This window comes from Convolutriloba macropyga, chromosome 2, assembly GCF_964194025.1.
Source record: "Convolutriloba macropyga chromosome 2, txConMacr16.3, whole genome shotgun sequence".
NCBI classification, from domain to species: domain Eukaryota; kingdom Metazoa; phylum Xenacoelomorpha; order Acoela; family Convolutidae; genus Convolutriloba; species Convolutriloba macropyga.
Genome location: NC_134469.1, coordinates 37,445,533 through 37,467,664, shown reverse-complemented (window position 1 = coordinate 37,467,664; position 22,132 = coordinate 37,445,533). Strand labels below are relative to the sequence as shown.

Sequence of the window (22,132 nt, the reverse complement as noted above, 5' to 3'; positions counted from 1 at the left end):
TTACGCAGTACTTCCATGAAACTGCAATAGCAACCGTCTTTTGCTCGCATCTTCAGATAATATTGTTCTTTGATTGGTTTCGCGCTGCAACACTGTGTCAGGTCATCTGTTGATATCCAATTCGAGATCGTGTTACATTGCCAGAAATATGGCAGAGTGGGCACATGAAAAGTTAGAGGATGTGTGGGTGCCAGTGGGGGAGAGACTTCGACTGCCGCCAAGCCTCATCTCGAACGAGGAATGTCAGGCAATGCTGCAGAGGGTGAAACAATTGGAACACTCTATTGTGAGCACTGTAAAGCACACCTCCCAGTTTATCTCCTTCATTGCCTACATATCACAACTCTGTAAGTATCATTGATTTATTGCCCTCGAACGAAGTTTGAAGTAATTATTAATTGCTCTCAAACGAAGTTTGTAGCAATTATATTAGTCCTGTCGGTCTTTTTTTTTATGCGATTTTTCGCTTGACCAATTTTTCGTCTGACGCTTTTGACTTTTCGTCCTCAAAAACGGGATAAACAGGTAGCGCCCAGCGGGCATTAAGTGCTCTTAGAGCCTTTTAGCTCTGTTTCAGCTTAAACAGTTTTGGAGTCTTAAACTTATGGTATGAACAGCGGTTCTTAGAGGTTGAAGACCCCCCCCCCCCCACTGCTGACCCCCCCACTATTGCCCCCACCGCCCTGTTGCCCCCCCACCCCCCCCACCCGACTGTCGCCACCCCATCGGCACCCCCGTGCACCCTCCCCCACCCGTGGCTAGCTACTGACGAACAACCGCTAGCTTAAAACGCAAATTTATACTAATTTTCACAATTTTTTTCAAGATTTTTGAAAATTTTTGTCAGTTTTTTAAGTTTTTTCAGCCCTAGCAGCCCTGGGTGTCAAGGAATCCACTCTGGGATTTGATAATAGGTTATTGAATAGTTTCTAGTGGTAATAGAATGGTTTCAACATTTCAACACTGCGAATTTTTTGCATTTTTTTGATAAATTTTGCAAATTTTTTCAATGTTTTTGAAAGTTTTTGTCGTTTTTTAGGTTTATCCAGCCTCAAGAGCCAAGGAACTTCCTCGAGGGTTTAATAATAGGTTACTATGTAATTTCTAGAAGTAATGGAATCATTTTCAAGATTTAAACATCACGAATTTTAGCATTTTTTTGACAAAAATTTCTTTATTTTTAAAATTTTTTGACATATATTTTCATTATTCAAGATTTTTCAGCCTCAGGGTTCAGACAACTTCCTGAAGGGTTTGATAATACGTTGCTGCATAGTTTCTAGTGGTAATAGAATGTTTTTCAACATTTGAACATCACGATTTTTAGCAATTGTTGGATAAAACTTGAATGTTTTTTTTTCAAATTTTTCAAAATTTGTCATTATCTAAGTTCTTCCAGCCCCAAGAAACCTCGTATAGGCTTTGATAATAGGTTACTGAACAATTTTTATTGCGATAGAATAGTTTTGAACTTTTTAATATCACAAATTTTATCGATTTTTTTAATAAAACTTATGATTTTTTCAATTTTTTTTGAAATTTTTGTCATTTTATTTGCAGTTTTTGAGTCCTTTTTTGAGTTTAACGATTAATACTGGCCAACGAAGCTTTTTAAGTCTTGCAGATGGGTTACATGACAAAAATCCAGAGGCAAAAAATGTGCTTTGAACATTTTCGTCACTGCGAAATGTGGAAAGTTTTCTTCTGAATTTTGCACTTTCAGTTTTTTATATGATTTAGTTACTAACAAGGCTAAAATCTCATGGAAAAAATTTCTAGCTCTCTCTCTTTCTCTGTGTGTGTGTGTGTTGGTTGGCGTTTCTTTCCTTCTCTTTCTCGCTCACGTTTTACCTCGCACTCTCTCTCTCTCTCTCTCTCTCCTTAACTCTTTTGTTGACTTCAGCGGCTGTTATGTGGCGTGATAATATCGTCTATTACCCTAGCCTCACGCCTCTTCAATCAAGCGAAAGCTAACCTCACTAAACAGTGGCTAGGTGCTGACAACCGCCCGCCGGTCGTTTGAGAGCAATTCGCCCGACGTTAGTCGGTTATGTTTATCAATGTGTGTGTGTGTGTGTGTGTGTGCGTGTCACTGAATTGGTTCAATCATCTTTTTTTAAACTGCGCGAGATTAAGTACGGATAGGAAACTTTTTAAAAAAACAGTAATAAGTTTTTGATTTGGAACAAAAATTTTGAATGGTCTGTAAGTAAGTGAAACATGAAAACAAAAAGTGAATGAGATGATTTTGAAACCTGATGGCTAAAATTGAATTGAGTATGAAAAAAAACCGACTGAACTCGGACGACTAGCTCCCAAAAGAGACCGAGGTTTGATTCTTGTGTGAGCTGCTTCAGCCAGGGGTAAGGGCTTGCGTTAGCCGGAAGACAACAACTTAATCAAGAGTCTCCAAATAATGTTTTAATCGCCCTCAATCGAAGTTTGGCAATTGTATTAGTCCTGTAGCCTTTTTTATGCGATTTTTCGCTGGCCTATTTTTCGTTTGACCGTTTACCGTTTTTGTCTTCAAAAACGTGATAAACAGGCAGCGCCCAGAGGACAGTAATTTTTCTTAGAGCCTCTCCTAACTAAACTATAATTACGCTATCCACTGAAATTCTTTTGGAGGCATGTGTGAAGGGCGGTTTTTCAAGTTCGACCCCACCCACTTCACACCCCCTCCCATCACCACAATCTTGACCCCACTTCACCCACCACCTGCACATCTTTGCACTCCTAACCGAGCGCGCTCGCCTGACGTTTCAGAGCAATTCCCCGTACGTTAGTTGGTAATGTTTATTGCTTAAAATTGAGCCTCAACTTGATTGAAACTTAAATGATCAATTCGACGTACTTTTCATTTGACGTTTAAAAAAACTGATGCCGTTCGATTTCAACTGCGCAAAATTTTGAAAGAAAACAGTTAATATCCAGCAAAATTCGAAAGGTCAAGTACGCAAAAATCAATCGTCTGGTAAAAATTATGCAAAGAAGCAAATTTACAGAGACAACTAAAGTAATTGTTTAATAGCCGCCCTCATCTTCTCAGCCGGCTATTATAGCGCTCCTAATTTTTACAATTCAAAGAATTTGAATTGTATTGGGGGCGCTGTTTTTTTTACGACTCGAAGAGGAGTATTGGAGAAGTCCTTTTTTTAATCAATTTTATTGGAGTGAATTTTGAAGCGTGAAATGAAACACGTGAAAAGATTTAGAGTGATTTTGTTGCTGAACAAAATGAAGAGTGGAGCTAAAAGAGAGTGGTTTTTTGTTCATATCGCTGTTTTCTAGAGAGTGAGAATTTGAGGTGTGAAAAAAAATTCTGTAAGCGAGCGAAATTTTTTGTTCACGTGCGGCATTTTAAAGCAGTTTTTTTCTCACTTTTTTTGGTTAAAAAGTTTGGTTATGATTTGCTTTTAATTTTAGGCTGGGTTTGAAAGTGGTTTGAAGGTTTCTGAAAATTTATATGAATTTTATGCTAATTCGGATGTTTTTTCATGTATTTTGCTGATTTTTGGGCTAATTTTTAACGATTTTTTTTTTACTATTGTTTTGTTTTACTGCCTCAAATGGGTATTGATGATACCCCTATTGTTTGAGCAATTTTTAGTTAACACGTGGTTACAGTTTTGTGGATATGAAGCATTTTTTTGTTGAGAATTATGACGAAAAATGTAGAAAATTGGAACTAATTTTCTTATTTTTCTTTTGCAGTTTTCCGGTTTTTTCTGCTCTTTAGACAAGTTTCTTAACCTATTTTGACTTGCCTATTTTGACTTGCGAGCATCTGGGTACCCTTTTGGCTGAAAAGAATTTTAGTTTAGATTTATGTTCTTTTGTAATATTAAAAAATGTATGAACTTTTTCCAGTTTTTTATTCTGTAAGAAGTTGTTTGTAAGAGCTTATTTTTTCATGATTTGGCTTTAAGTATTTTTAAAAAATCTCATAAGTGGTTTTAGTAAATACTAGTTGTATTAATGATGTAATTGTGGCAGAGATAGTTTTTTGTGGTATCAATTTTTGACAGAATTTGATCAGATTTTTTATTATATTGTAATAGATTTGATTTTTTAAATTTTTGTTTTATGGTTTTATTTCAAGAGAATCGTAAATTATTGGAGGCACGTTTTTTCTGATGAGGAGTTGAGTGGCATTTAAGTGGATTTCCACTTCGAGTCGTTTCCGGAATTCTTCCGGCTTTGTTTTTTTAAGATCTGTTCACACATTTTCATGATTTTTGAAGTCAAATTGGAGTAGTGATTTTGGTCAAGCCGAAACAGGAAGTGGAGCGAAAAAGCGAGTGGTTTTGCGGCGTGAAATTTTTTCGCTCTAAATTTAAAGTAGAGTGAGAAAACGGCGTTTGAACAAAAATTCGCTTTCTCGCTAGTGGTTTTTTGTTCACATGCGGCAATTTCGCTTTGATTTTTTCTGTTTTTTCGATTTTTTGGATCGGATTTTTTTCTAAATGGTTTTCCCAATCCATTCATAGTCCTTTCTAGGTCTAGTTTTTTGTTTAGTCAATGAAAATTCTTTGAATTGTACGTCAGGACTTGTCCTGCTATGTTTTTTTTTAAGATCTGTTCACACATTTTCATGATTTTTGAAGTCAAATTGGAGTAGTGATTTTGGTCGCGCTGAAACAGGAAATGGAGCGAAAAAGCGAGTGGTTTTGCGGCGTGAATTTTTTTCGCTCTAAATTTAAAGTAGAGTGAGAGAATGGTGTTTGAACAAAAATCGCTTTCTCGCTAGTCGTTTTTTCACATGCGGCAATTTCACTGTGATTTTTACAATGTTTTCGATTTCCCAATCCATTCATAGTCCGTTCTTGGTCTAGTATTCTGTTTAGTCAATGAAAATTCTTTGAATTGTGTGTCAGGACTTGTCCTGCAATGTTTTTTACTTCGTCGAACTTTTTTCGCTTTACCATTTTGCAGCTTTTTCAGCATTTTGCGTGAAATCTTTTTGACTTCTCTAGGCTAGTTTCTCTCTGCTCTCATTCTGCTAAAAGTGAAAGTGAACATCAGTTGCTCAGCAAAGCAATTCAAAATGAACAGACTCAGAATAAAAAATTGAAGTCAGAAACGGGTAAACCCATAAAGCCCAATTTTAGATGCCCGCTATTTGAACGTCGTTCCTATAAGTCTTAGTTACCATCTCTTATGCTTATTGGTATTGATGGTAGTCCCTGTAGCCTCTATCTAAGAAACAGAAAGATGTTCCATTACGAAATGCCATCAAAATAAATAGGACTTAAAAAATGTTTTTGTACAAAAATCTTTTTTTTTCGATATCTATTCTTTCAATCCCAATCATGCGTATTGGAATCAACGGCGGCTATTTTCCGGCAATCTTCTGGGTATGTTTCAAACTTCGTTCGAGAGCAATTGAACAATATTTGGGGCAAACTAAAAAATCCAACCCTATAGCTAACTTCGGCGAATAGGGATATCACTTTCTTTCTTAATTGCAAATTTAACATTTTTTTCTCAACGTAATATTCAATTTCTAGTTTTTCGCATCTTCAAAAAAAATGGGCAAGGTCAAACTTATTCTCTTGTAGGGTTCGTAATTTCTCTGGAACGAAATTATTGAAGCCATGATTTCAGTCAAGTGGGTCTGTTTTATTCTTCACTTGATCGATTCGAGGTTAAAATCTCTTCCTTGACTTCCTGAGGTTTGTATGTATTATTGAAAAGACGATTTATTATTGAATACATCGTCTATTGAATATTACCTCGTCTATTCAAAATGCAGATGACACAATCGTTCTCACAAAACACAAAAATTAATTACTTTTTTCCTATAAAATGAGTTAAGTCTCAATGCCTCTGAAACAGAATTCATAGTCTGTACCAAAACGAACTACCAATACACATTGTTGTTGAAAATGTAGTCATTGATGAAAAAGAGGCAATCAAATACTTAGGCGTCTACATTGATTGATTATTATCTTTCCAAGAAGAAACAAAACACACTAAAAAATGGCTGCCGGTATTAAAAGACTATTTATACAATTAGAACAATTCCAGACAATATGAAAAAACTCATTCTCAACGCATTAGTTTTGAGTCAGATTCTTTATTCAGCAACTATCATTCACTCTATCAACTAAAATCTTATTCTAATACTTCACAGACAACTTAATTGGACAGTTAAAGCTAGCTTCTTTAGAAAACAGTTCGATTCATCTAGAGATCTGAAATTTCATAAACATAAATTTCTACCTATGCATTTTTTTGAAGTTAAAGCGAATAAATGACTTCCGGAAGATTAAAATCAACCAACTGCCTGCATTTGATGGAAGAAGGGGTCGTGAAATTAAAGCCTGGAAAATCAACAAAATGAAAGAACTGGACTCGAGTTCTGGGGCTATAAATTCAAAAGCTCAAAACTAGAAAAATCATCCTTTAGAAAAGCTTTACAGGACTGGAATTCCTTACCTTGTCTCTTACGAAAAAACTATTTAAAAAATTCAAAAAAAATCTTCAATCATATTTTTGAGGAATTTAAGAGACCCTTGCATGCAATTGTCGGATTGTTTATTTTGGAAACATGTAAGGTTTTAAAAAAACTAACTTTTCTTGGGTTCCAATTTGAATAAATAAAATTTTTTTCAGTAATGACATTGCTATTATTATTAATACTTTTGCACTCCCTTTTTTTGCAATCTACTTGTTCTTTTTTAAATTACTTGTTCCTTGACCTTAGCAAACCGCTGAGCTCAAATGCCGGAACTTAAATTGTGATGGTCAAAATATTGGCTGTTTCTGATTCTTTCGTTCATGGTCATTGTAGAGGTGGAAAATAAGGTCTGATAATGCTATACGAAGCCCCGTTGCATTTCTCACAAATAAAACAGAAAACAACAGATGTGATTCCGCTCCTTTGAGTTGAGAGCAATTTGTCCTGATTTGGTTATGTTTGTCTATTTGAGTTTTGTTTTAAAATATCTAATAGAGTATTTGGTTTTTCGGTATGTTCTGTTTTTCTTTCGCTGTGACGACACTTTTCTTTTATGAACAGAGCTTTTGTAGTTTTAAATTTTTGAAATTGCTGTCTAACGAAGTTCGAATTAATTATTAACGTGTGTATCTTATGCAAATATAAGGTCGGAGACTGTCATACTGGAGTTCACGGGTTTGAACCCTCTGGTGTTAGCTTTTTTACTCGTAAAAAAGTTCCGAGCTGCACTCCTCTCTAAATTACATTGCCCCGCCTGTCGTTTGAGAGCAATCCATCCGAGGTTAGTCGGTTAATGTTTCTTTTCTTTTGACATTTGGAAACGAGCAATGCCGTCCGGTTATAAATAAAATCACTGAGGCGCCGATTTTAGCGATTGTGTTTTCTTTTTGAATTGCACGAGTTCTCTTGTTGGTTATATGATGCATCTTTTCATCAAATCAGGGCCCATCTTAATCTAGTGTTGATCTGTTAAAATTTTTAAGTTGAATGTCGAGGAAGAAAGATGATAAAATGAATATCCACTTTTCAACATCGAACGGATTTCCCAATCTAAGCTGGGGAAACACAGTAGATACTTAATGTACAAAAGTAGATACAGAAATGGATAATTATTGCATTTCTGTGAAATGATCAATTTACAAGTTTTAAAATCTTTTTCGAATTAACTTCGTGTATAAAAGATTTAAATTATGTTATCTCCCGCTTGCTATGAAGTAACTACTTTATGCTGGTTTGGATTGAAGAATTATTTTTATAGAGGGAAAAATTTTTGGGCTGTGGCGAATACCTAAAAATTTCCTGCGAAGCGCACAAGTTGCTGTTCCTTCCAACATAACTTTCTGCCTGTTGCATCTTAAGGTGACGATCAGAGGCGTCGGAATATAAGAAGCTAATTCACATTCTTAGATATCTTTTTGCATGTTTTCTTTGTATTTTCACAAGAATTGAGGCAATACATTGAAGACAAAAGTTTTTTCCCGGAATTGTACATGACTAACATATTTTGAGGATGGTACAACTTCCAAAATTTTGTTTCATTGGTTTTTGTGTTTCGTAAATTTTCTATCAATAACTTGATTTTGTCCTAATTTTAATCACAGTGGAGCTTATCAAGGCGAGAAGAGATCTGCACCAGTTCAAGTATCGTCGCAATGAAATCGAAGGCGTGATTGTGACACGAGCACTGGCAATTTTGAGCTCAGCCAACTTCAGATTTCCCCACGATCTACAGTTATGGACAACTGCCATCCAGTTCGCAATCAAGTAAATAAAAACGAAAAAGTTATACAGCTGTTTCTGACCACCAATTTGTTAAATTTTTAATTTGTGGCATCTAAAAAATTTTGTAAATCGAAATATGAATTTAGTTTCAGTCTAAATTTTAATCGAAATTAGTGTTGAGCTTAGCTTATTCGTATACAAAAACCGATGTTGGGATCAAATGGATCTGGTTTATTAATTGCTCTTGAACGAAGTTCATAGCAATTATTGTAAACGTGTGTCTTTTTTATGCAAAATTTTCGCTTGACAATTTTGACTTTTCGAGTGACTTACACGCCCTTGACTTCTTGCGTTTCGCGTGATCTAAAATTATCTCAATCACAATTTCAAGCAGCTGAACTTAATTCGCGGCAATTTAATACTAAAAGTCAAATGAAAGGTGCGCCGAAACTGGTGTCATTTTTAATTTAAATCTTAATAGTGGTATATGTTAACCTCTAATTTGGTTATTTGAAGGCCACTGAACTTCTTAGTCCCATTTAGGCTCCCCCTCCGACTGAAGCAGGCTGCAATTGATTAGAGCTCCCACTAGTCGTTCGAGAGCAATTCTTCCGACGTTTAGTCGGTTATGTTAATATTCTTTTTCACTGCTAATCTTGGAGTTGGTCTCTTTTCAGGAACCGGAGGTTAATACATGTCAGTAAACAGCTTGTGCAGATGCTAAAGTACCACGCACAAGATGAGCAGATGTGGGTGTACGCAGCCAAATTAGAGTTTGAAACCCTGGATTCCATCATGAATGCAAGAGCTCTCTTCCTCCAAGGTTAGGAGGCAGTTTGGAGTTCATGACATTGACTTATATTGAGAACGTTATAAGAAAACTTTTTCAGGTTTAAGATCGTAAAAGTTAATAAAGGCTAAAAGAAAAGTTTTGTTTCAGGTATACGGAAGCACCCTGAAAGTCTGTTATTGAACAAAGAGTACTTCAAATTTGAACTATTAGCAGCTGAGGTGAGTCGGGAAAGATCGATGACTGTTGAAGAACTTCTGAATGAAAATGAAAGCAGTAAAAGCAATCAGGACGTCGCTACGACATCGAAGGTGGCAGCTGTGGTCTTTGAGAACATCAAGCAATCGAGACCATTTGACTATGAACTCATTTCGAGTTGTTGGAAAATTAGCCGTGGCTTCCCTTTTGCCAAAGAGCTACAGGCTGAGATTGAAAAGTACATGAAGGAGAAATTTGAACACAAAGAAGGTGAGTGCGAGATGTCTTAGAAGTTTTCGGAGAGTAGACATCTTAAAAATAGCCACATCACCACCTATTCTAACGGTTATATACGCGCTGCGCTAAATTCAAAGACTTTGGTTGGTTGCCCACTGTAATTAATAGCTGTCAAAAAAGTTTTCATCTGAAAGATCCATCTTTCGTCGAAATGAGCTGGACAAAAACACAAATTTTGATGGCAATGAGTTTAAGTGCTTTTATTAATTGCTGTCAAACGAAGTTTGTAGCAATTTTATTAGTCCTGTACTTTTTATGTGATTTCTCAATTGACGTATTTTTCGTCTGGCCCATTTGACTTTTGGTTCTCAGGAATGGGATAAACAGGTAACGCCCGGAAGGCATTAAGTTCTCTTAGAGCCTTACCAGTCTCTAAGAATGCGAATGCAATTCACCAAAACTGTTTTGAAACAATTTTATGGCGTGAAGGGCGGTTCTTAATCTTAAAAGTTTGACCGCCTCAGTCACCCCCCCCCCCCCCACCCTAAGACACCCTGCGTCCAACCTCCTCCTCCTGGCAAATTGAACGCCCTCTCGTTCAGCCCTCTCCAACGCAGACACCCCATCCATTCCGCTCACCCCCCCCCCCCCTCGAAGCTATCACCCCCCCCCCCCCCCTGTAAGCCGCAGCTGAGTACAACCAAAAGCCAACCGCTCTCCGGTTGTTTGAGAGCAATTTGCCCGACGTTAGTCAGTTACGTTTTTCTGATGATTTTTGCGACCTGACTTCTTGGAATTGACTTTTTCAGTTTCAGTGATTTCTACTGCTTTGCAGTTAAAGTTTGTGTGCGTGACGTCAATTTTTCTGCTTTTAAGTCAATTGCGTGACTTACCTCACTCAAAAAATGACTTCTGAACTCGCTTAACCAACTTTAAATTTTATGAACATTTACTAGTTAAAGGTCAATAGTGTGCATCTAAGTAGTACCAAACGTATATGCCCTAATTCTTGAATATTATAGTCTTGAGCTTTTGATTTCGAATATTAATTTTGAAAAGCTCCATTGGGATTTCTTCCTTATAGAGCGTATGTGTCTCATAAAACTAACAGTCTGAATCTAAACAAAACGTCTAGTGGTCTGTTAAAGGACTGGTGGTCAATCTGTCAATCTTATTTCTTTAGTTGTTTCAATTCATGGAAGACCACAAGCGTCTATCGCGGCTATTTTCCGGCAATCTGCCGGCTATTTTTTTACGAATCAGAGGCTCTATGGTTTTTAATTGCTCTCAAACCAATTTTGTAGCAGTTATCTTAGTCCTGATATTTTTCAGGCGACTTTAAGCTTGGCCGATTTTTCGCCTGACGCTTCAACTTTTGGGGTGAATTTTTCACCATTGACTTCTTGATTTCTGCGTGATCTTTGCCATCTTTAGAGTTTAGGCCGCTAGCTTACTTCAATGCAGTTTACTTCTGATTGCTTTCATCTCCTTTCAAATCTCAGCAGTGAGCTATAAGATCAGTCGATCATGTTTCAGATATTTGGTCGAAGCTTATAGGTTCGGGGTGTTACGCGGTAGAAAAGGATTTCGAGAAAAACGACCCTCTGACCAGATTGTGAAACTATTCCCTCTTCAGATACTATCGACGCCCGCCGGTCGTTTTGGGGCAATTCGCCTGAAGTTAGTCGGTTATGTTTTAGTTTTTTTTGTAGAAATAACTTTTATTCGATGCTAGATTAATGTGAAAACCTCCCAAAATTAATGCCAATTTGTATTGGGAGCCTAACAATGCCCTTCAAGTGCGAAATGGGTACAAGTTTCTTCATTTTTTTGTATATTTTTGGCTTTCATTTTTTTGTTTTTGGGTTTTTGTCAAAAGTCAGTGCATACGGCAACTTCCTTTTGATATTTCTGGCATTGAACGCCTCTTTCTAACGTGGGGTATCTTTTTTCTACAATTTTATACATGATAATCCGATTTTGCTAGTTTTTGTCCAATTTTTCTCCGTTTTGTTTTTTGGGTTTTAATTACTAGAATGTCTTTTTTGCACCCTCGGGGATTTTAATTTGTGTCATTAAAAAGGGTCAGTTTTGTTTCAAAATTTTTGTTTCAACTCTTGCTTCCTTTATTGGTACAGGAGGATGGCTATTTAATTTTTCTAAGCGTCTAATGGTAAATAATGAAATGTTTTTCTTTGTGCTTCATTTTTTCCAATTTAATTCAAAAAATCGAAAAAAAACTATCGCTTTACACTGTGTTCATATTCTCCACATTCTTGCTCATATCGTTGTAGCATTCTCCTATAGTTTGGCTGATTACTACTTTCTACGAAAAACCTTGGGGTCTCGGTTTTAGTAGTAATATTTTTGTACCGTTGTATTATTCTGTATGTTTTGTTTGGTTCATGGTTAATTTATTTTTTGCAATAGTTGGAACTCATTTTGCCTAAGATATTTCCAGTACGATAAAAAATATCTAATTTTTGTCTTAATTGCTCTGACTCCAAAACACAAAAATTCTGAGTACCATCATCTAGTATTCGTTTTATTGACAAAAATGCAATTGATTTTCTACGAATGTTATCTGCCTCATGATTTCACAATGTCTTTTGGCACGAAGAGTTGATTGTGGAGTTCGTTTCTTTGAGACATGTATTCTGCTTTATTTCATCAATATTTAAATCAGTATTTTCATCAGTTTTTTTGAATCTATCTAGATGTTTAAAATGAAATTTTGCGGTATCAAGGTTTCAGTAAGTTTTTCAATCAAAAATATGTCTTGTTTTAAATGTGCAGTTTTTTTGGTATTGTTACTGATTGATGTGTTTTTATTTTTATTTTCTGCAATGATGTCAATGCCCAAACCTTGTTACGACAGTTGTGTAAGTTTAAACAATTTTTTGGATCGAATCTGTTGATGTAAAAGGTGAGTTTTAAGCGGTAAGGTTTTGGTTTAGGCTGTAAGTACGGTTCTTGTTATATCAGTTTTTATTCTAAGTAGGTTCCAACGCTTCGATTCGGTTCCGGAATCCTGCCGGATCTGTTTTTAGCTAACGTTACTTTCCTCATGACTTGGCTTTCGACTTCTTTCTATTTAACAATTTAACCCCGAGTTTGAACTTTGATTGATTTATTTTTAATTGCTCTCAAACGAAGTTTCTAGTAATTATATTAGTCCTGTCGGTCTTTTTTTATGCGACTTTTCGCTTGACCGATTTTTCGTTTGACGCTTTTTTGACTTTTTGTCCTTAAAAAAGGGATAAACAGGTAGCGCCCAGCGGGTATTAAGTGCTCTTAGAGCCTTTTAGCTCTGTTTCAGCTCATACTGTTTTGGAAATTTATACCTATGTTGTGAAGGGCGGTTCTTAGAGGTTGACGACACCCCCACTGTTTATCCCCCTCATTGCCCCCACCCCTCACCGCGCTGTTGCTCACCCCTCCCCATCAGAACCCCGATGTACACCCCCGCCTGCCGTGGCTACTGACGAACAACCGATCGCTAAAAACACATTTTGTACTAATTTTCACAAACTTTCAAGTTTTTTGAACTTTTTGTCATTTTTTATGTTTTTTCAGCCCTAGGTGTCATGAAACCTCCTCTAGGGTTTTATATTAGGTTACTGCATAGTTTCTACTGGCAGTGGAATGGTTTCAACATTTTAACATCACGAATTTTAGCCTTTTTGACAAAACGTGCAAATTTTCCAATTTTTTGACATTTTTATTATCCTCTTCTTTCCGGACGCAGAGGCCAGAAAACGTCCTTAAGGGTTTGATAATAATTTACTGAAACAATTTTATTTGCCATGGAATAGCTTTCAATTTTTTAATATGACAAATTTTATCAATTTTTTTTTTGATAAAATTTGCATTTTTTCAAGTTTTTGTACGTTTTTAGGTTTTTCAAGACTCGAGAAACCTCCGCTAGGGTTCAAAAGTAGGTAATTTGTAATTTCTATATGTATTGAATTCTTTTCTCAGAATTCAACACCGCGAATGTCAGCATTTTTTTTACAACACTTGCAATTTTTAAATTTTTTTCATCCTTTATTGTCAGTTTATTATCGCTTTTGTCCGTTTGTCATTATTTTCATTCAGATTTTTCAGCCTAAATGAAAATCTCCGTTAGGGTTTGATAATGAGTTAATGAAAAATATTCGATGGCCATGGATTAGTTGCAACTTTTATCACAAATTTTAGCAGTTTTTTTTGCAATTTCTAGTTTTTTTCAAATTTTTTGAATTTTTTTGTTATTTTCTTGGTTTCCAACTTCAACAGCCACATAACCTCATCTAAAGTTTGAGCTTAGGTTACTGCATACATTCTAGATGTAATGGAAGGTTTTTCAAGATTTTAAGAGCAATTTTTAAAATTATTTGCATTTTTTTCAAGTTTTTTATCTTTTAGACTTTTTTTATTTTCCGGCACCATGGTCCTAGGGACCTCCTCCAAGGCTTCATGAAAAGTTGTCGCATAGTTTCTAGATTCATGGAATTGTTAGCAATGTTTTAATGATTCCAGCTTTAGCACTTTTTTGATAAAATTTAATTTTAAATTTTCGAAAAATTATCGCGTTTATCAAGTTTATGGATGTTTTTGAGCCAGTGAAACTAATTAGAGCTTGAAAAAGTGATACTGGATAGTCAATAAAATGGTTGTGAATATTTTAATGTCTTGAATTTTAGCAAGATTTTGTTAAAATTTGCGATTGTGTTCAAAGTTTTTTGAGTGTTTTTTGAGCTTCGATTCGGTTACGGAATCCTGCCGGATCTGTTTTTAGCTAACGTTACTTTCCTCATGACTTGGCTTTCGACTTCTTTCTATTTAACAATTTAACCCCGAGTTTGAACTTTGATTGATTTATTTTTAATTGCTCTCAAACGAAGTTTCTAGTAATTATATTAGTCCTGTCGGTCTTTTTTTATGCGACTTTTCGCTTGACCGATTTTTCGTTTGACGCTTTTTTGACTTTTTGTCCTTAAAAAAGGGATAAACAGGTAGCGCCCAGCGGGTATTAAGTGCTCTTAGAGCCTTTTAGCTCTGTTTCAGCTCATACTGTTTTGGAAATTTTTACCTATGTTGTGAAGGGCGGTTCTTAGAGGTTGACGACACCCCCACTGTTGATCCCCCTCATTGCCCCCACCCCTCACCGCGCTGTTGCTCACCCCTCCCCATCAGAACCCCGATGTACACCCCCGCCTGCCGTGGCTACTGACGAACAACCGATCGCTAAAAACACATTTTGTACTAATTTTCACAAACTTTCAAGTTTTTTGAACTTTTTGTCATTTTTTATGTTTTTTCAGCCCTAGGTGTCATGAAACCTCCTCTAGGGTTTTATATTAGGTTACTGCATAGTTTCTACTGGCAGTGGAATGGTTTCAACATTTTAACATCACGAATTTTAGCCTTTTTGACAAAACGTGCAAATTTTCCAATTTTTTGACATTTTTATTATCCTCTTCTTTCCGGACGCAGAGGCCAGAAAACGTCCTTAAGGGTTTGATAATAATTTACTGAAACAATTTTATTTGCCATGGAATAGCTTTCAATTTTTTAATATGACAAATTTTATCAATTTTTTTTTTGATAAAATTTGCATTTTTTCAAGTTTTTGTACGTTTTTAGGTTTTTCAAGACTCGAGAAACCTCCGCTAGGGTTCAAAAGTAGGTAATTTGTAATTTCTATATGTATTGAATTCTTTTCTCAGAATTCAACACCGCGAATGTCAGCATTTTTTTTACAACACTTGCAATTTTTAAATTTTTTTCATCCTTTATTGTCAGTTTATTATCGCTTTTGTCCGTTTGTCATTATTTTCATTCAGATTTTTCAGCCTAAATGAAAATCTCCGCTAGGGTTCAAAAGTAGGTAATTTGTAATTTCTGTATGTATTGAATTCTTTTCTCAGAATTCAACACCGCGAATGTCAGCATTTTTTTTTACAACACTTGCAATTTTTAAATTTTTTTCATCCTTTATTGTCAGTTTATTATCGCTTTTGTCCGTTTGTCATTATTTTCATTCAGATTTTTCAGCCTAAATGAAAATCTCCGTTAGGGTTTGATAATGAGTTAATGAAAAATATTCGATGGCCAAGGATTAGTTGCAACTTTTATCACAAATTTTAGCAGTTTTTTTTGCAATTTCTAGTTTTTTTCAAATTTTTTGAATTTTTTTGTTATTTTCTTGGTTTCCAACTTCAACAGCCACATAACCTCATCTAAAGTTTGAGCTTAGGTTACTGCATACATTCTAGATGTAATGGAAGGTTTTTCAAGATTTTAAGAGCAATTTTTAAAATTATTTGCATTTTTTTCAAGTTTTTTATCTTTTAGACTTTTTTTTTATTTTCCGGCACCATGGTCCTAGGGACCTCCTCCAAGGCTTCATGAAAAGTTGTCGCATAGGTTCTAGATTCATGGAATTGTTAGCAATGTTTTAATGATTCCAGCTTTAGCACTTTTTTGATAAAATTTAATTTTAAATTTTCGAAAAATTATCGCGTTTATCAAGTTTATGGATGTTTTTGAGCCAGTGAAACTAATTAGAGCTTGAAAAAGTGATACTGGATAGTCAATAAAATGGTTGTGAATATTTTAATGTCTTGAATTTTAGCAAGATTTTGTTAAAATTTGCGATTGTGTTCAAAGTTTTTTGAGTGTTTTTTGAGCTTCGATTCGGTTACGGAATCCTGCCGGATCTGTTTTTAGCTAACGTTACTTTCCTCATGACTTGGCTTTCGACTTCTTTCTATTTAACAATTTACCCCCGAGTTTGAACTTTAATTGATTTATTTTTAATTGCTCCCAAACGAGGTTTTTAGTAATTATATTAGTCCTGTCGGTCTTTTTTTATGCGATTTTTCGCTTGACCGATTTTTCGTTTGACGCTTTTTTGACTTTTCGTCCTCAAAAACGGGATAAACAGGTAGCGCCCAGCGGGTATCAAGTGCTCTTAGAGCCTTTTAGCTCTGTTCCAGCTTGAAGTTTTTAAAAATTGATGAATGCCTTTTGCGAGTTGCTTGTTATGACCATTTTATGAGCTATATGTTTTGGTAATACAAACACAAACACGCAAAATGATACTAGTTTTTGCAATTTTTTTCAGGTTTTTTGACAATTTTTGTCATCTTTTGAGTTTTTTAGCCCTAGGTGTCAAGAAATCTCCTCTAGGGTTTGATAAAGGGTCTAATGATAGATTACTGTATTGTTTCTAGTGGTTATGGAATTCATGTGAAATGGTTTTCATGTTTTTGCCATCATGAATTTAGCGTTTTTTTGACAAAACTTGCATATGTGACATATATTTTTTTCATATTTTTTGACATTGATTGTCATTATTCAAGTTGTTTGATTCCCAGGGGCCAGAAAACCTCATGAGGGGTTGGATGATAAGTTACTGAAAACTTTTTAGTTGCCATGGAATAGGTTTCAACTTTTGAATAATACAAATTTTAGCATTTTTTGACAAAATGTGCATTTTCAGGATTTTGAAAATTTTCGTCGATTTTTCAATTTTTCCAGCTTGACGGACCAGACAATCTCCTTTGATGTTTGTCAATAGGACACTGCATAGTTTTTAGTAACAAAGGAATGGTTTTAACGTTTTAATGTCTCGAATTTTAGCATTTTTTGATAAAATCTGCAATGTTTTTAAGGCTTCCTAAAGTTTTTGTCAGTTTTTGATATTGGTCCATTCTCAAGTGCGAGAAAACATATTTTTTGTTTTGATAAAAAGTTACAGCATTGTTTTTAGTTTCAATGGATTTGTTTTCAACAATTTAACCTTTCGACTTTTTGAAGTTTTTTAAAATTTGCAATTTTCAAAACATTTGTATTTTATTTATTTTTTGCCGCATATTTTTGCCTCAGTAGCCAGGTAACCTCATCCAGGGTTTGATGGTATGTTATTAAATAGTTGCTAGGGGCAATTGAACGGATTTCAACGTTTCAATGAATTTCTATTTTTTGTATGAATTATTTTCTAAAAATTATTGCCTATCGATCTATGAGCCAATGAGTTTTTTAAAGCTTGCAATTGGGTTACTGGATAGCTTCTAGAGACACCGAAATGATTCTGAGGATATTTATATCACGATTTTCAGCAACGTTTCCTTATAATTTGCAATTGATATCTTTTTTTTCTAAATTTTTAAATTCATTTTCGGTTAATCGATCTTCAAGGGCCAATGAATATTTTTCAGGTCTTGCAGATATAATACCGGGCCGATTTCAGAAACAAAATTTGGTTTTGAGCATATTCTTGAAATAGGTATTTTTAAAGCGGAAAAATTTTGCCTTAGGTTTAAAAGCTTCAAGAGTGTTAGCAATGAATACATTTTGTTTAGTTTTGATTATTTTAGTTTCTCAATTTTTTGAGGTGATATTCTTTGTGTTCTGGCTGGCATTCATCAATTGATCTGCTGGTGAGGTAGAGTACGTCTGAGTTTTTTATTCAATTCTTTGAATTGTATTTGAGGACTTGTCATGCTATGTTTTTTTACTTCGTCGAATAAAAAAATGTTTCGCTTTACCTCATTTTGCCGCTTTTTCAACATTTTGCGTGATATTTTTTTGACTTCTCTAGGCTATTTTCTCTCTTCTCTCATTCTGCTAAAAGTGATTTTGAACATCAGTTGCTCAGCAAAGCAATTCAAAATGAACAGAGTCAGTATAAAAAAATTGAAGTCAGAAGTAGAAACGGGATAAACCCATAAAGCCCAATTTTAGATGCCCGCTATTTGAACGTCGTTCCTATAAGTCTTAGTTACCATCTCTAATGCTTATTGGTATTGATAGTAGCCCCTGTAGCCTCTCTATAAGAAACAGAAGTACGTATTGGTATTGATAGTAGCCCCTGTAGCCTCTCTCTAAGAAACAGAAGTACGTATGCCATCAAAATAAATCGGACTTAAAAAATGTTTTTGTACAAAAATTTTTTTTTTCAATATCTTCTATTCTTTCAATCCCAATCATGCTTATTGGAATCAACGGCGGCTATTTTCAGGCAATCTGCCGGGTATGTTTTTTTCTTGCTAAGGAAGGGTTGGCTAATTACTCCCCTGTCTCACTGAATAAATGTAAACTTCACTATCTTTTTTGTTCAAGATTTTTGGGTGGAGAGAGTGGAAACAGCTCTCCAGAGTGAGACTTTGGAGGAGGTGAAAGACATCTGCCAAGAGGCGCTTCTGAACTGCTTCGAATCTGAGCGTCTCTACGCATTACTCATTACACCCATCATTTGTAAAATATCGACTCTGACCTCTAAGACATTAGCAATGGCCTACTTCCAATTTTGCCTCGACTTGTTTACACAGGGACTCGATCTAGGCAAAATAGACGACAACATGTTGGAAGCGTTTCTTCAAGTATTGAAGCAGCAAGATGCTGTCCTCTGCTCTCAATTGGTCGAGCGGGCTCTCGCTCAAAAACCAGACAATGTTGAATTAAATGTTATGCAGTTTGAATGTTTGATGGGCAGTCCTAGCAGTGGTGAGAATGGGGCACCTGAAGTTTGGAAGCTGATCATGGCAAATGATAAGCTTCTGAATTCAGTGGTCTTTTGGGGAGCTATACAGACTCAGTTTGTGCAGCAGTTGAACGCCCAATATTTGTGAGTGACTAAAATGGCTTCGCGAAATCGCTACAAAACTGATCATTGGTGGGATCTTTTCAACTCCCCCCCCCCCTCCATTTGCAAAGTGTAATTATTTTTTTGAATGAAACGTAAGGTAGCGAATTATTGGCCAAGAAGAATAGCACAAGATTTCTCGCATGCGCATAGCAAGGCCAAACTCTTATTTAAAAAAATGCATCAATGGAAAATAAATTGAAGAGAAATTGATTACAGCCGGCAGTCCTTGAGAGGCATGGCCTTGAACAGCAGTCGCTATGATGCTCAAAATGATGTCAGCATATACGTGCTGTTGGCTGATCTGAAGGTAGAGCAACATCATTATGGAGCGTAGATGAGAGTGGAAGCTCTCTTCTAGATACAATGATGTCCTCTGTTTCCTCCAGTTTTTCTAAGAAGATTCAACGATTTGAACTATTAATTAAAAAGGAACATTTATTATAGCTGCGAAGCTCTAAGCTGAGCGAAGCTATATTGCGGTGCTCTTGGTTTTTTTAGAATTCAAAGAATTTGAATTGTATTGGGGCGCTGTCTTTTTTACGACTCGAAGAGGAGTATTGGAGAAGTCTTTTTTTAAATCAATTTTATTGGAGTGATTTTTGAAGCGGGAAATGAAACGCGTAAAAATATTTGGAGTGATTTTGGTGCTGAACAAAAATGGAGAGCGGAGCGAAAAGAGAGTGGGTTTTGTTCATACCGCTGTTTTTGAGAGAGCGAGGAATTGATGTGTGAAAAAATTTTCTCTAAGCGAGCGAAATTTTTTTTGTTCACGTGCGGCATTTTAAAGCAGTTTTTTTTCATTTTTTGGTTAAGAGGTTTGGTTATGATTTTGTTTTAATTTTAGGCTGGTTTCGGTAGGGGTTTGAAGGTTTCTGGAAATTCATATGAATTTTATGATAATTCGGAGGTTTTTAATGAATTTTCCTGATTTTCGGGCTAATTTTTGCGTTTTTTGACGATTATTTTGTTTTACTGGCTGAAATGGGTATTGAAGAAACCCCTTCTACTTGAGCAAATTTAAGATAACAATTGGTTACAGTTTTGTGGGTAAGAATCATTTTTCTGTTGAGAAATATGACAAAAACATGGCGAAAATTGAATTATTTTTCTTAATTTTTTGCAGTTTTTCGTTTTTTTTCTGTTTTTAGCTAAGTTTATTTGCCTATTATGACTTGCCTATTGTTTTGCGAGTATCTGGATACCCTATTTGATGAATTGAATTTTTCTTTGGTTTTATATGTTTTTTGAAATGTTAAAAAAATTTAGTAACTTTTTCCAGTTTTTCAGTGAAAGTTGTTTTTAAGAGCTTTTTTTTCATAATTTAGCCTGAGGTATTTTCAAAATTCACAAAAGTGGTTTTTGTAAGTACTAGTTGTTTTGATGAAGTTATTTTGGCAGAGATCGTTTTATCGGGATCTCAACTTATAACAAAATTTGATCACATTTTTTTAACATATTTTAACAGATTTGATTTTATTTTTTTACTTTTTTGTTTCATGACTTTGTTTCAAGATAATCATAAATTAGTGAAGGCACGTTTTGTTTGATGAGTAGTTGGATGGCGTCTAAATTGATTTTCACTTCGAGTCGTTTCCGGAATTCTTCCGGCTATGTTTTTTTTAAGATCTGTTCAAACATTTTCATGATTTTTGAAGTAAAATTGGAGTACTAGTTTTTTGTTTGAGTTAAATTTTCATTTTTCGCTAGTGGTTTTTTTGTTCACATGCGGCATTTTGACATTGATTTTCTGTTTATTTTTTATTTTTTTCTGATTTTTTTAAAAATAGTTTTCTCAATTCACTCATAGTCCATTCTAGGTCTAGTTTTTCTGTTTAGTCAATGAAAATTCTTTGAATTGTACGTCAGGACTTGTCCTGCTATGTTTTTTTTTGTTTCGTCGTCTGACGCTCTTTTTTCGTTTTACATTTGTTCACACAGCAAAGCTGTAAAGGGCAAATTTTCTGAATGACTTCTTCCTCTCACTAACGGCATTTGCGCGAGTGACGTTATTTCTCACTCGCTTTAGCAAAAGTTTTTAGGTTATTTGCGTGATTATATTTTCATCATACGTGACTTACCTCACTCAATAAAATGACTTTTGCACTTTAAGGTCAAAGGAACTCTAATAACCCTAATAAAAGGCTTCTGCGGAATGAATTTTAACAAGCTTTATTAATTTATCGCTGAATGTTTTTTACCTAGTTTTTTTGAGCGGCGTCGATTTTTTTTTCAATTTAGATCTGTATCTGTTTCTATCTCTATTATATGGCACGCAGGTCTATTCTTTCGCAGCTATTCCGGCAATCTGCCGGCTATGTTTTTAATAAGCAGGGAGTTTTAAGGATTAAACAATGCAATTGCCATGGGCGATTTGTACGAAATAGTAACGCCTCAACTAAAATGTCATAATACTAATGCCTGAATTATCTAGTAACTATTTGACTTACACTAGCTATTGAAAAGGTTTCACAAATAAATTAAGAGGAAATTACTTTATATTAGCTGCTATGTTTCAGCTATGACTCCGTACTGATGAAACTCTTAACGTGTAGCCGAGTAACGTGTAGCAAATGTAAGATCGAAATCAAGAGACTTGCTCTACAGATTGTCTGTGTGGATAACTCTGAAATTTCTTCAATGGAGAAGTGGCGGGCCTTACAGAATATCCTTTCACTGCCACCTGTGAATTACGAATTGTTTCAAAACATCGTCGAATTTTGTGGCTGGATCAGCAAAACTCAGAAGAAATGGCTTTTCGAGCAGTTCACACGTCTAATTGGAGACGAATGTGTAGAAATTTGGATTGCCTATAAGAGCTTTCTATTCGATTGTTGTGATGTTAGTGAAGCAAATTTGTGCAATGATCGAGCTCTGAGATATCTGTCGAAAGATTTAGTAACCAAATTTTTGGAGTGTGTATCAGTGCAAAATTGATTTTTGTTTTCGCCAAGTTTTGAGTGAATTCTGGGTTTGTTAATTGCTCTCGTACAAAGTTTGAAGCAATTATTGTAAACATGTGTGTCTTTTTATCCTAAATTTTTGCTTGACCATTTTTGCGGTTTTTTTCTAGAACATTCTTTCGACT

The 22,132-nt window shown here is 35.2% G+C and overlaps 1 protein-coding gene across 1 annotated transcript; it reads left to right on the top strand.

Moving 5' to 3' along the window:
- The first annotated feature begins 60 nt into the window (after positions 1-60).
- Positions 61-21,997, top strand: LOC142358642 (uncharacterized). Its single transcript, XM_075410106.1, has 5 exons — positions 61-347; positions 8,863-9,008; positions 9,126-9,443; positions 18,522-19,026; positions 21,564-21,997. The coding sequence occupies exons 1-5, from the start codon at positions 241-243 to the stop codon at positions 21,979-21,981; spliced, it is 1,494 nt and encodes a 497-aa protein (XP_075266221.1). The 5' UTR covers positions 61-240; the 3' UTR covers positions 21,982-21,997.
- The last annotated feature ends 135 nt before the right edge of the window (positions 21,998-22,132 follow it).

Bases quoted from the DNA above. Each gene is read 5' to 3' on its own strand.
- LOC142358642 (XM_075410106.1), top strand. From the start codon at position 241: ATGTCAGGCAATGCTGCAGAGGGTGAAACAATTGGAACACTCTATTGT. The intron at 348-8,862 runs GTAAGTATCATT...GTCTCTTTTCAG, and splicing joins TGCCTACATATCACAACTCT to GAACCGGAGGTTAATACATG. The intron at 9,009-9,125 runs GTTAGGAGGCAG...GTTTTGTTTCAG, and splicing joins AAGAGCTCTCTTCCTCCAAG to GTATACGGAAGCACCCTGAA.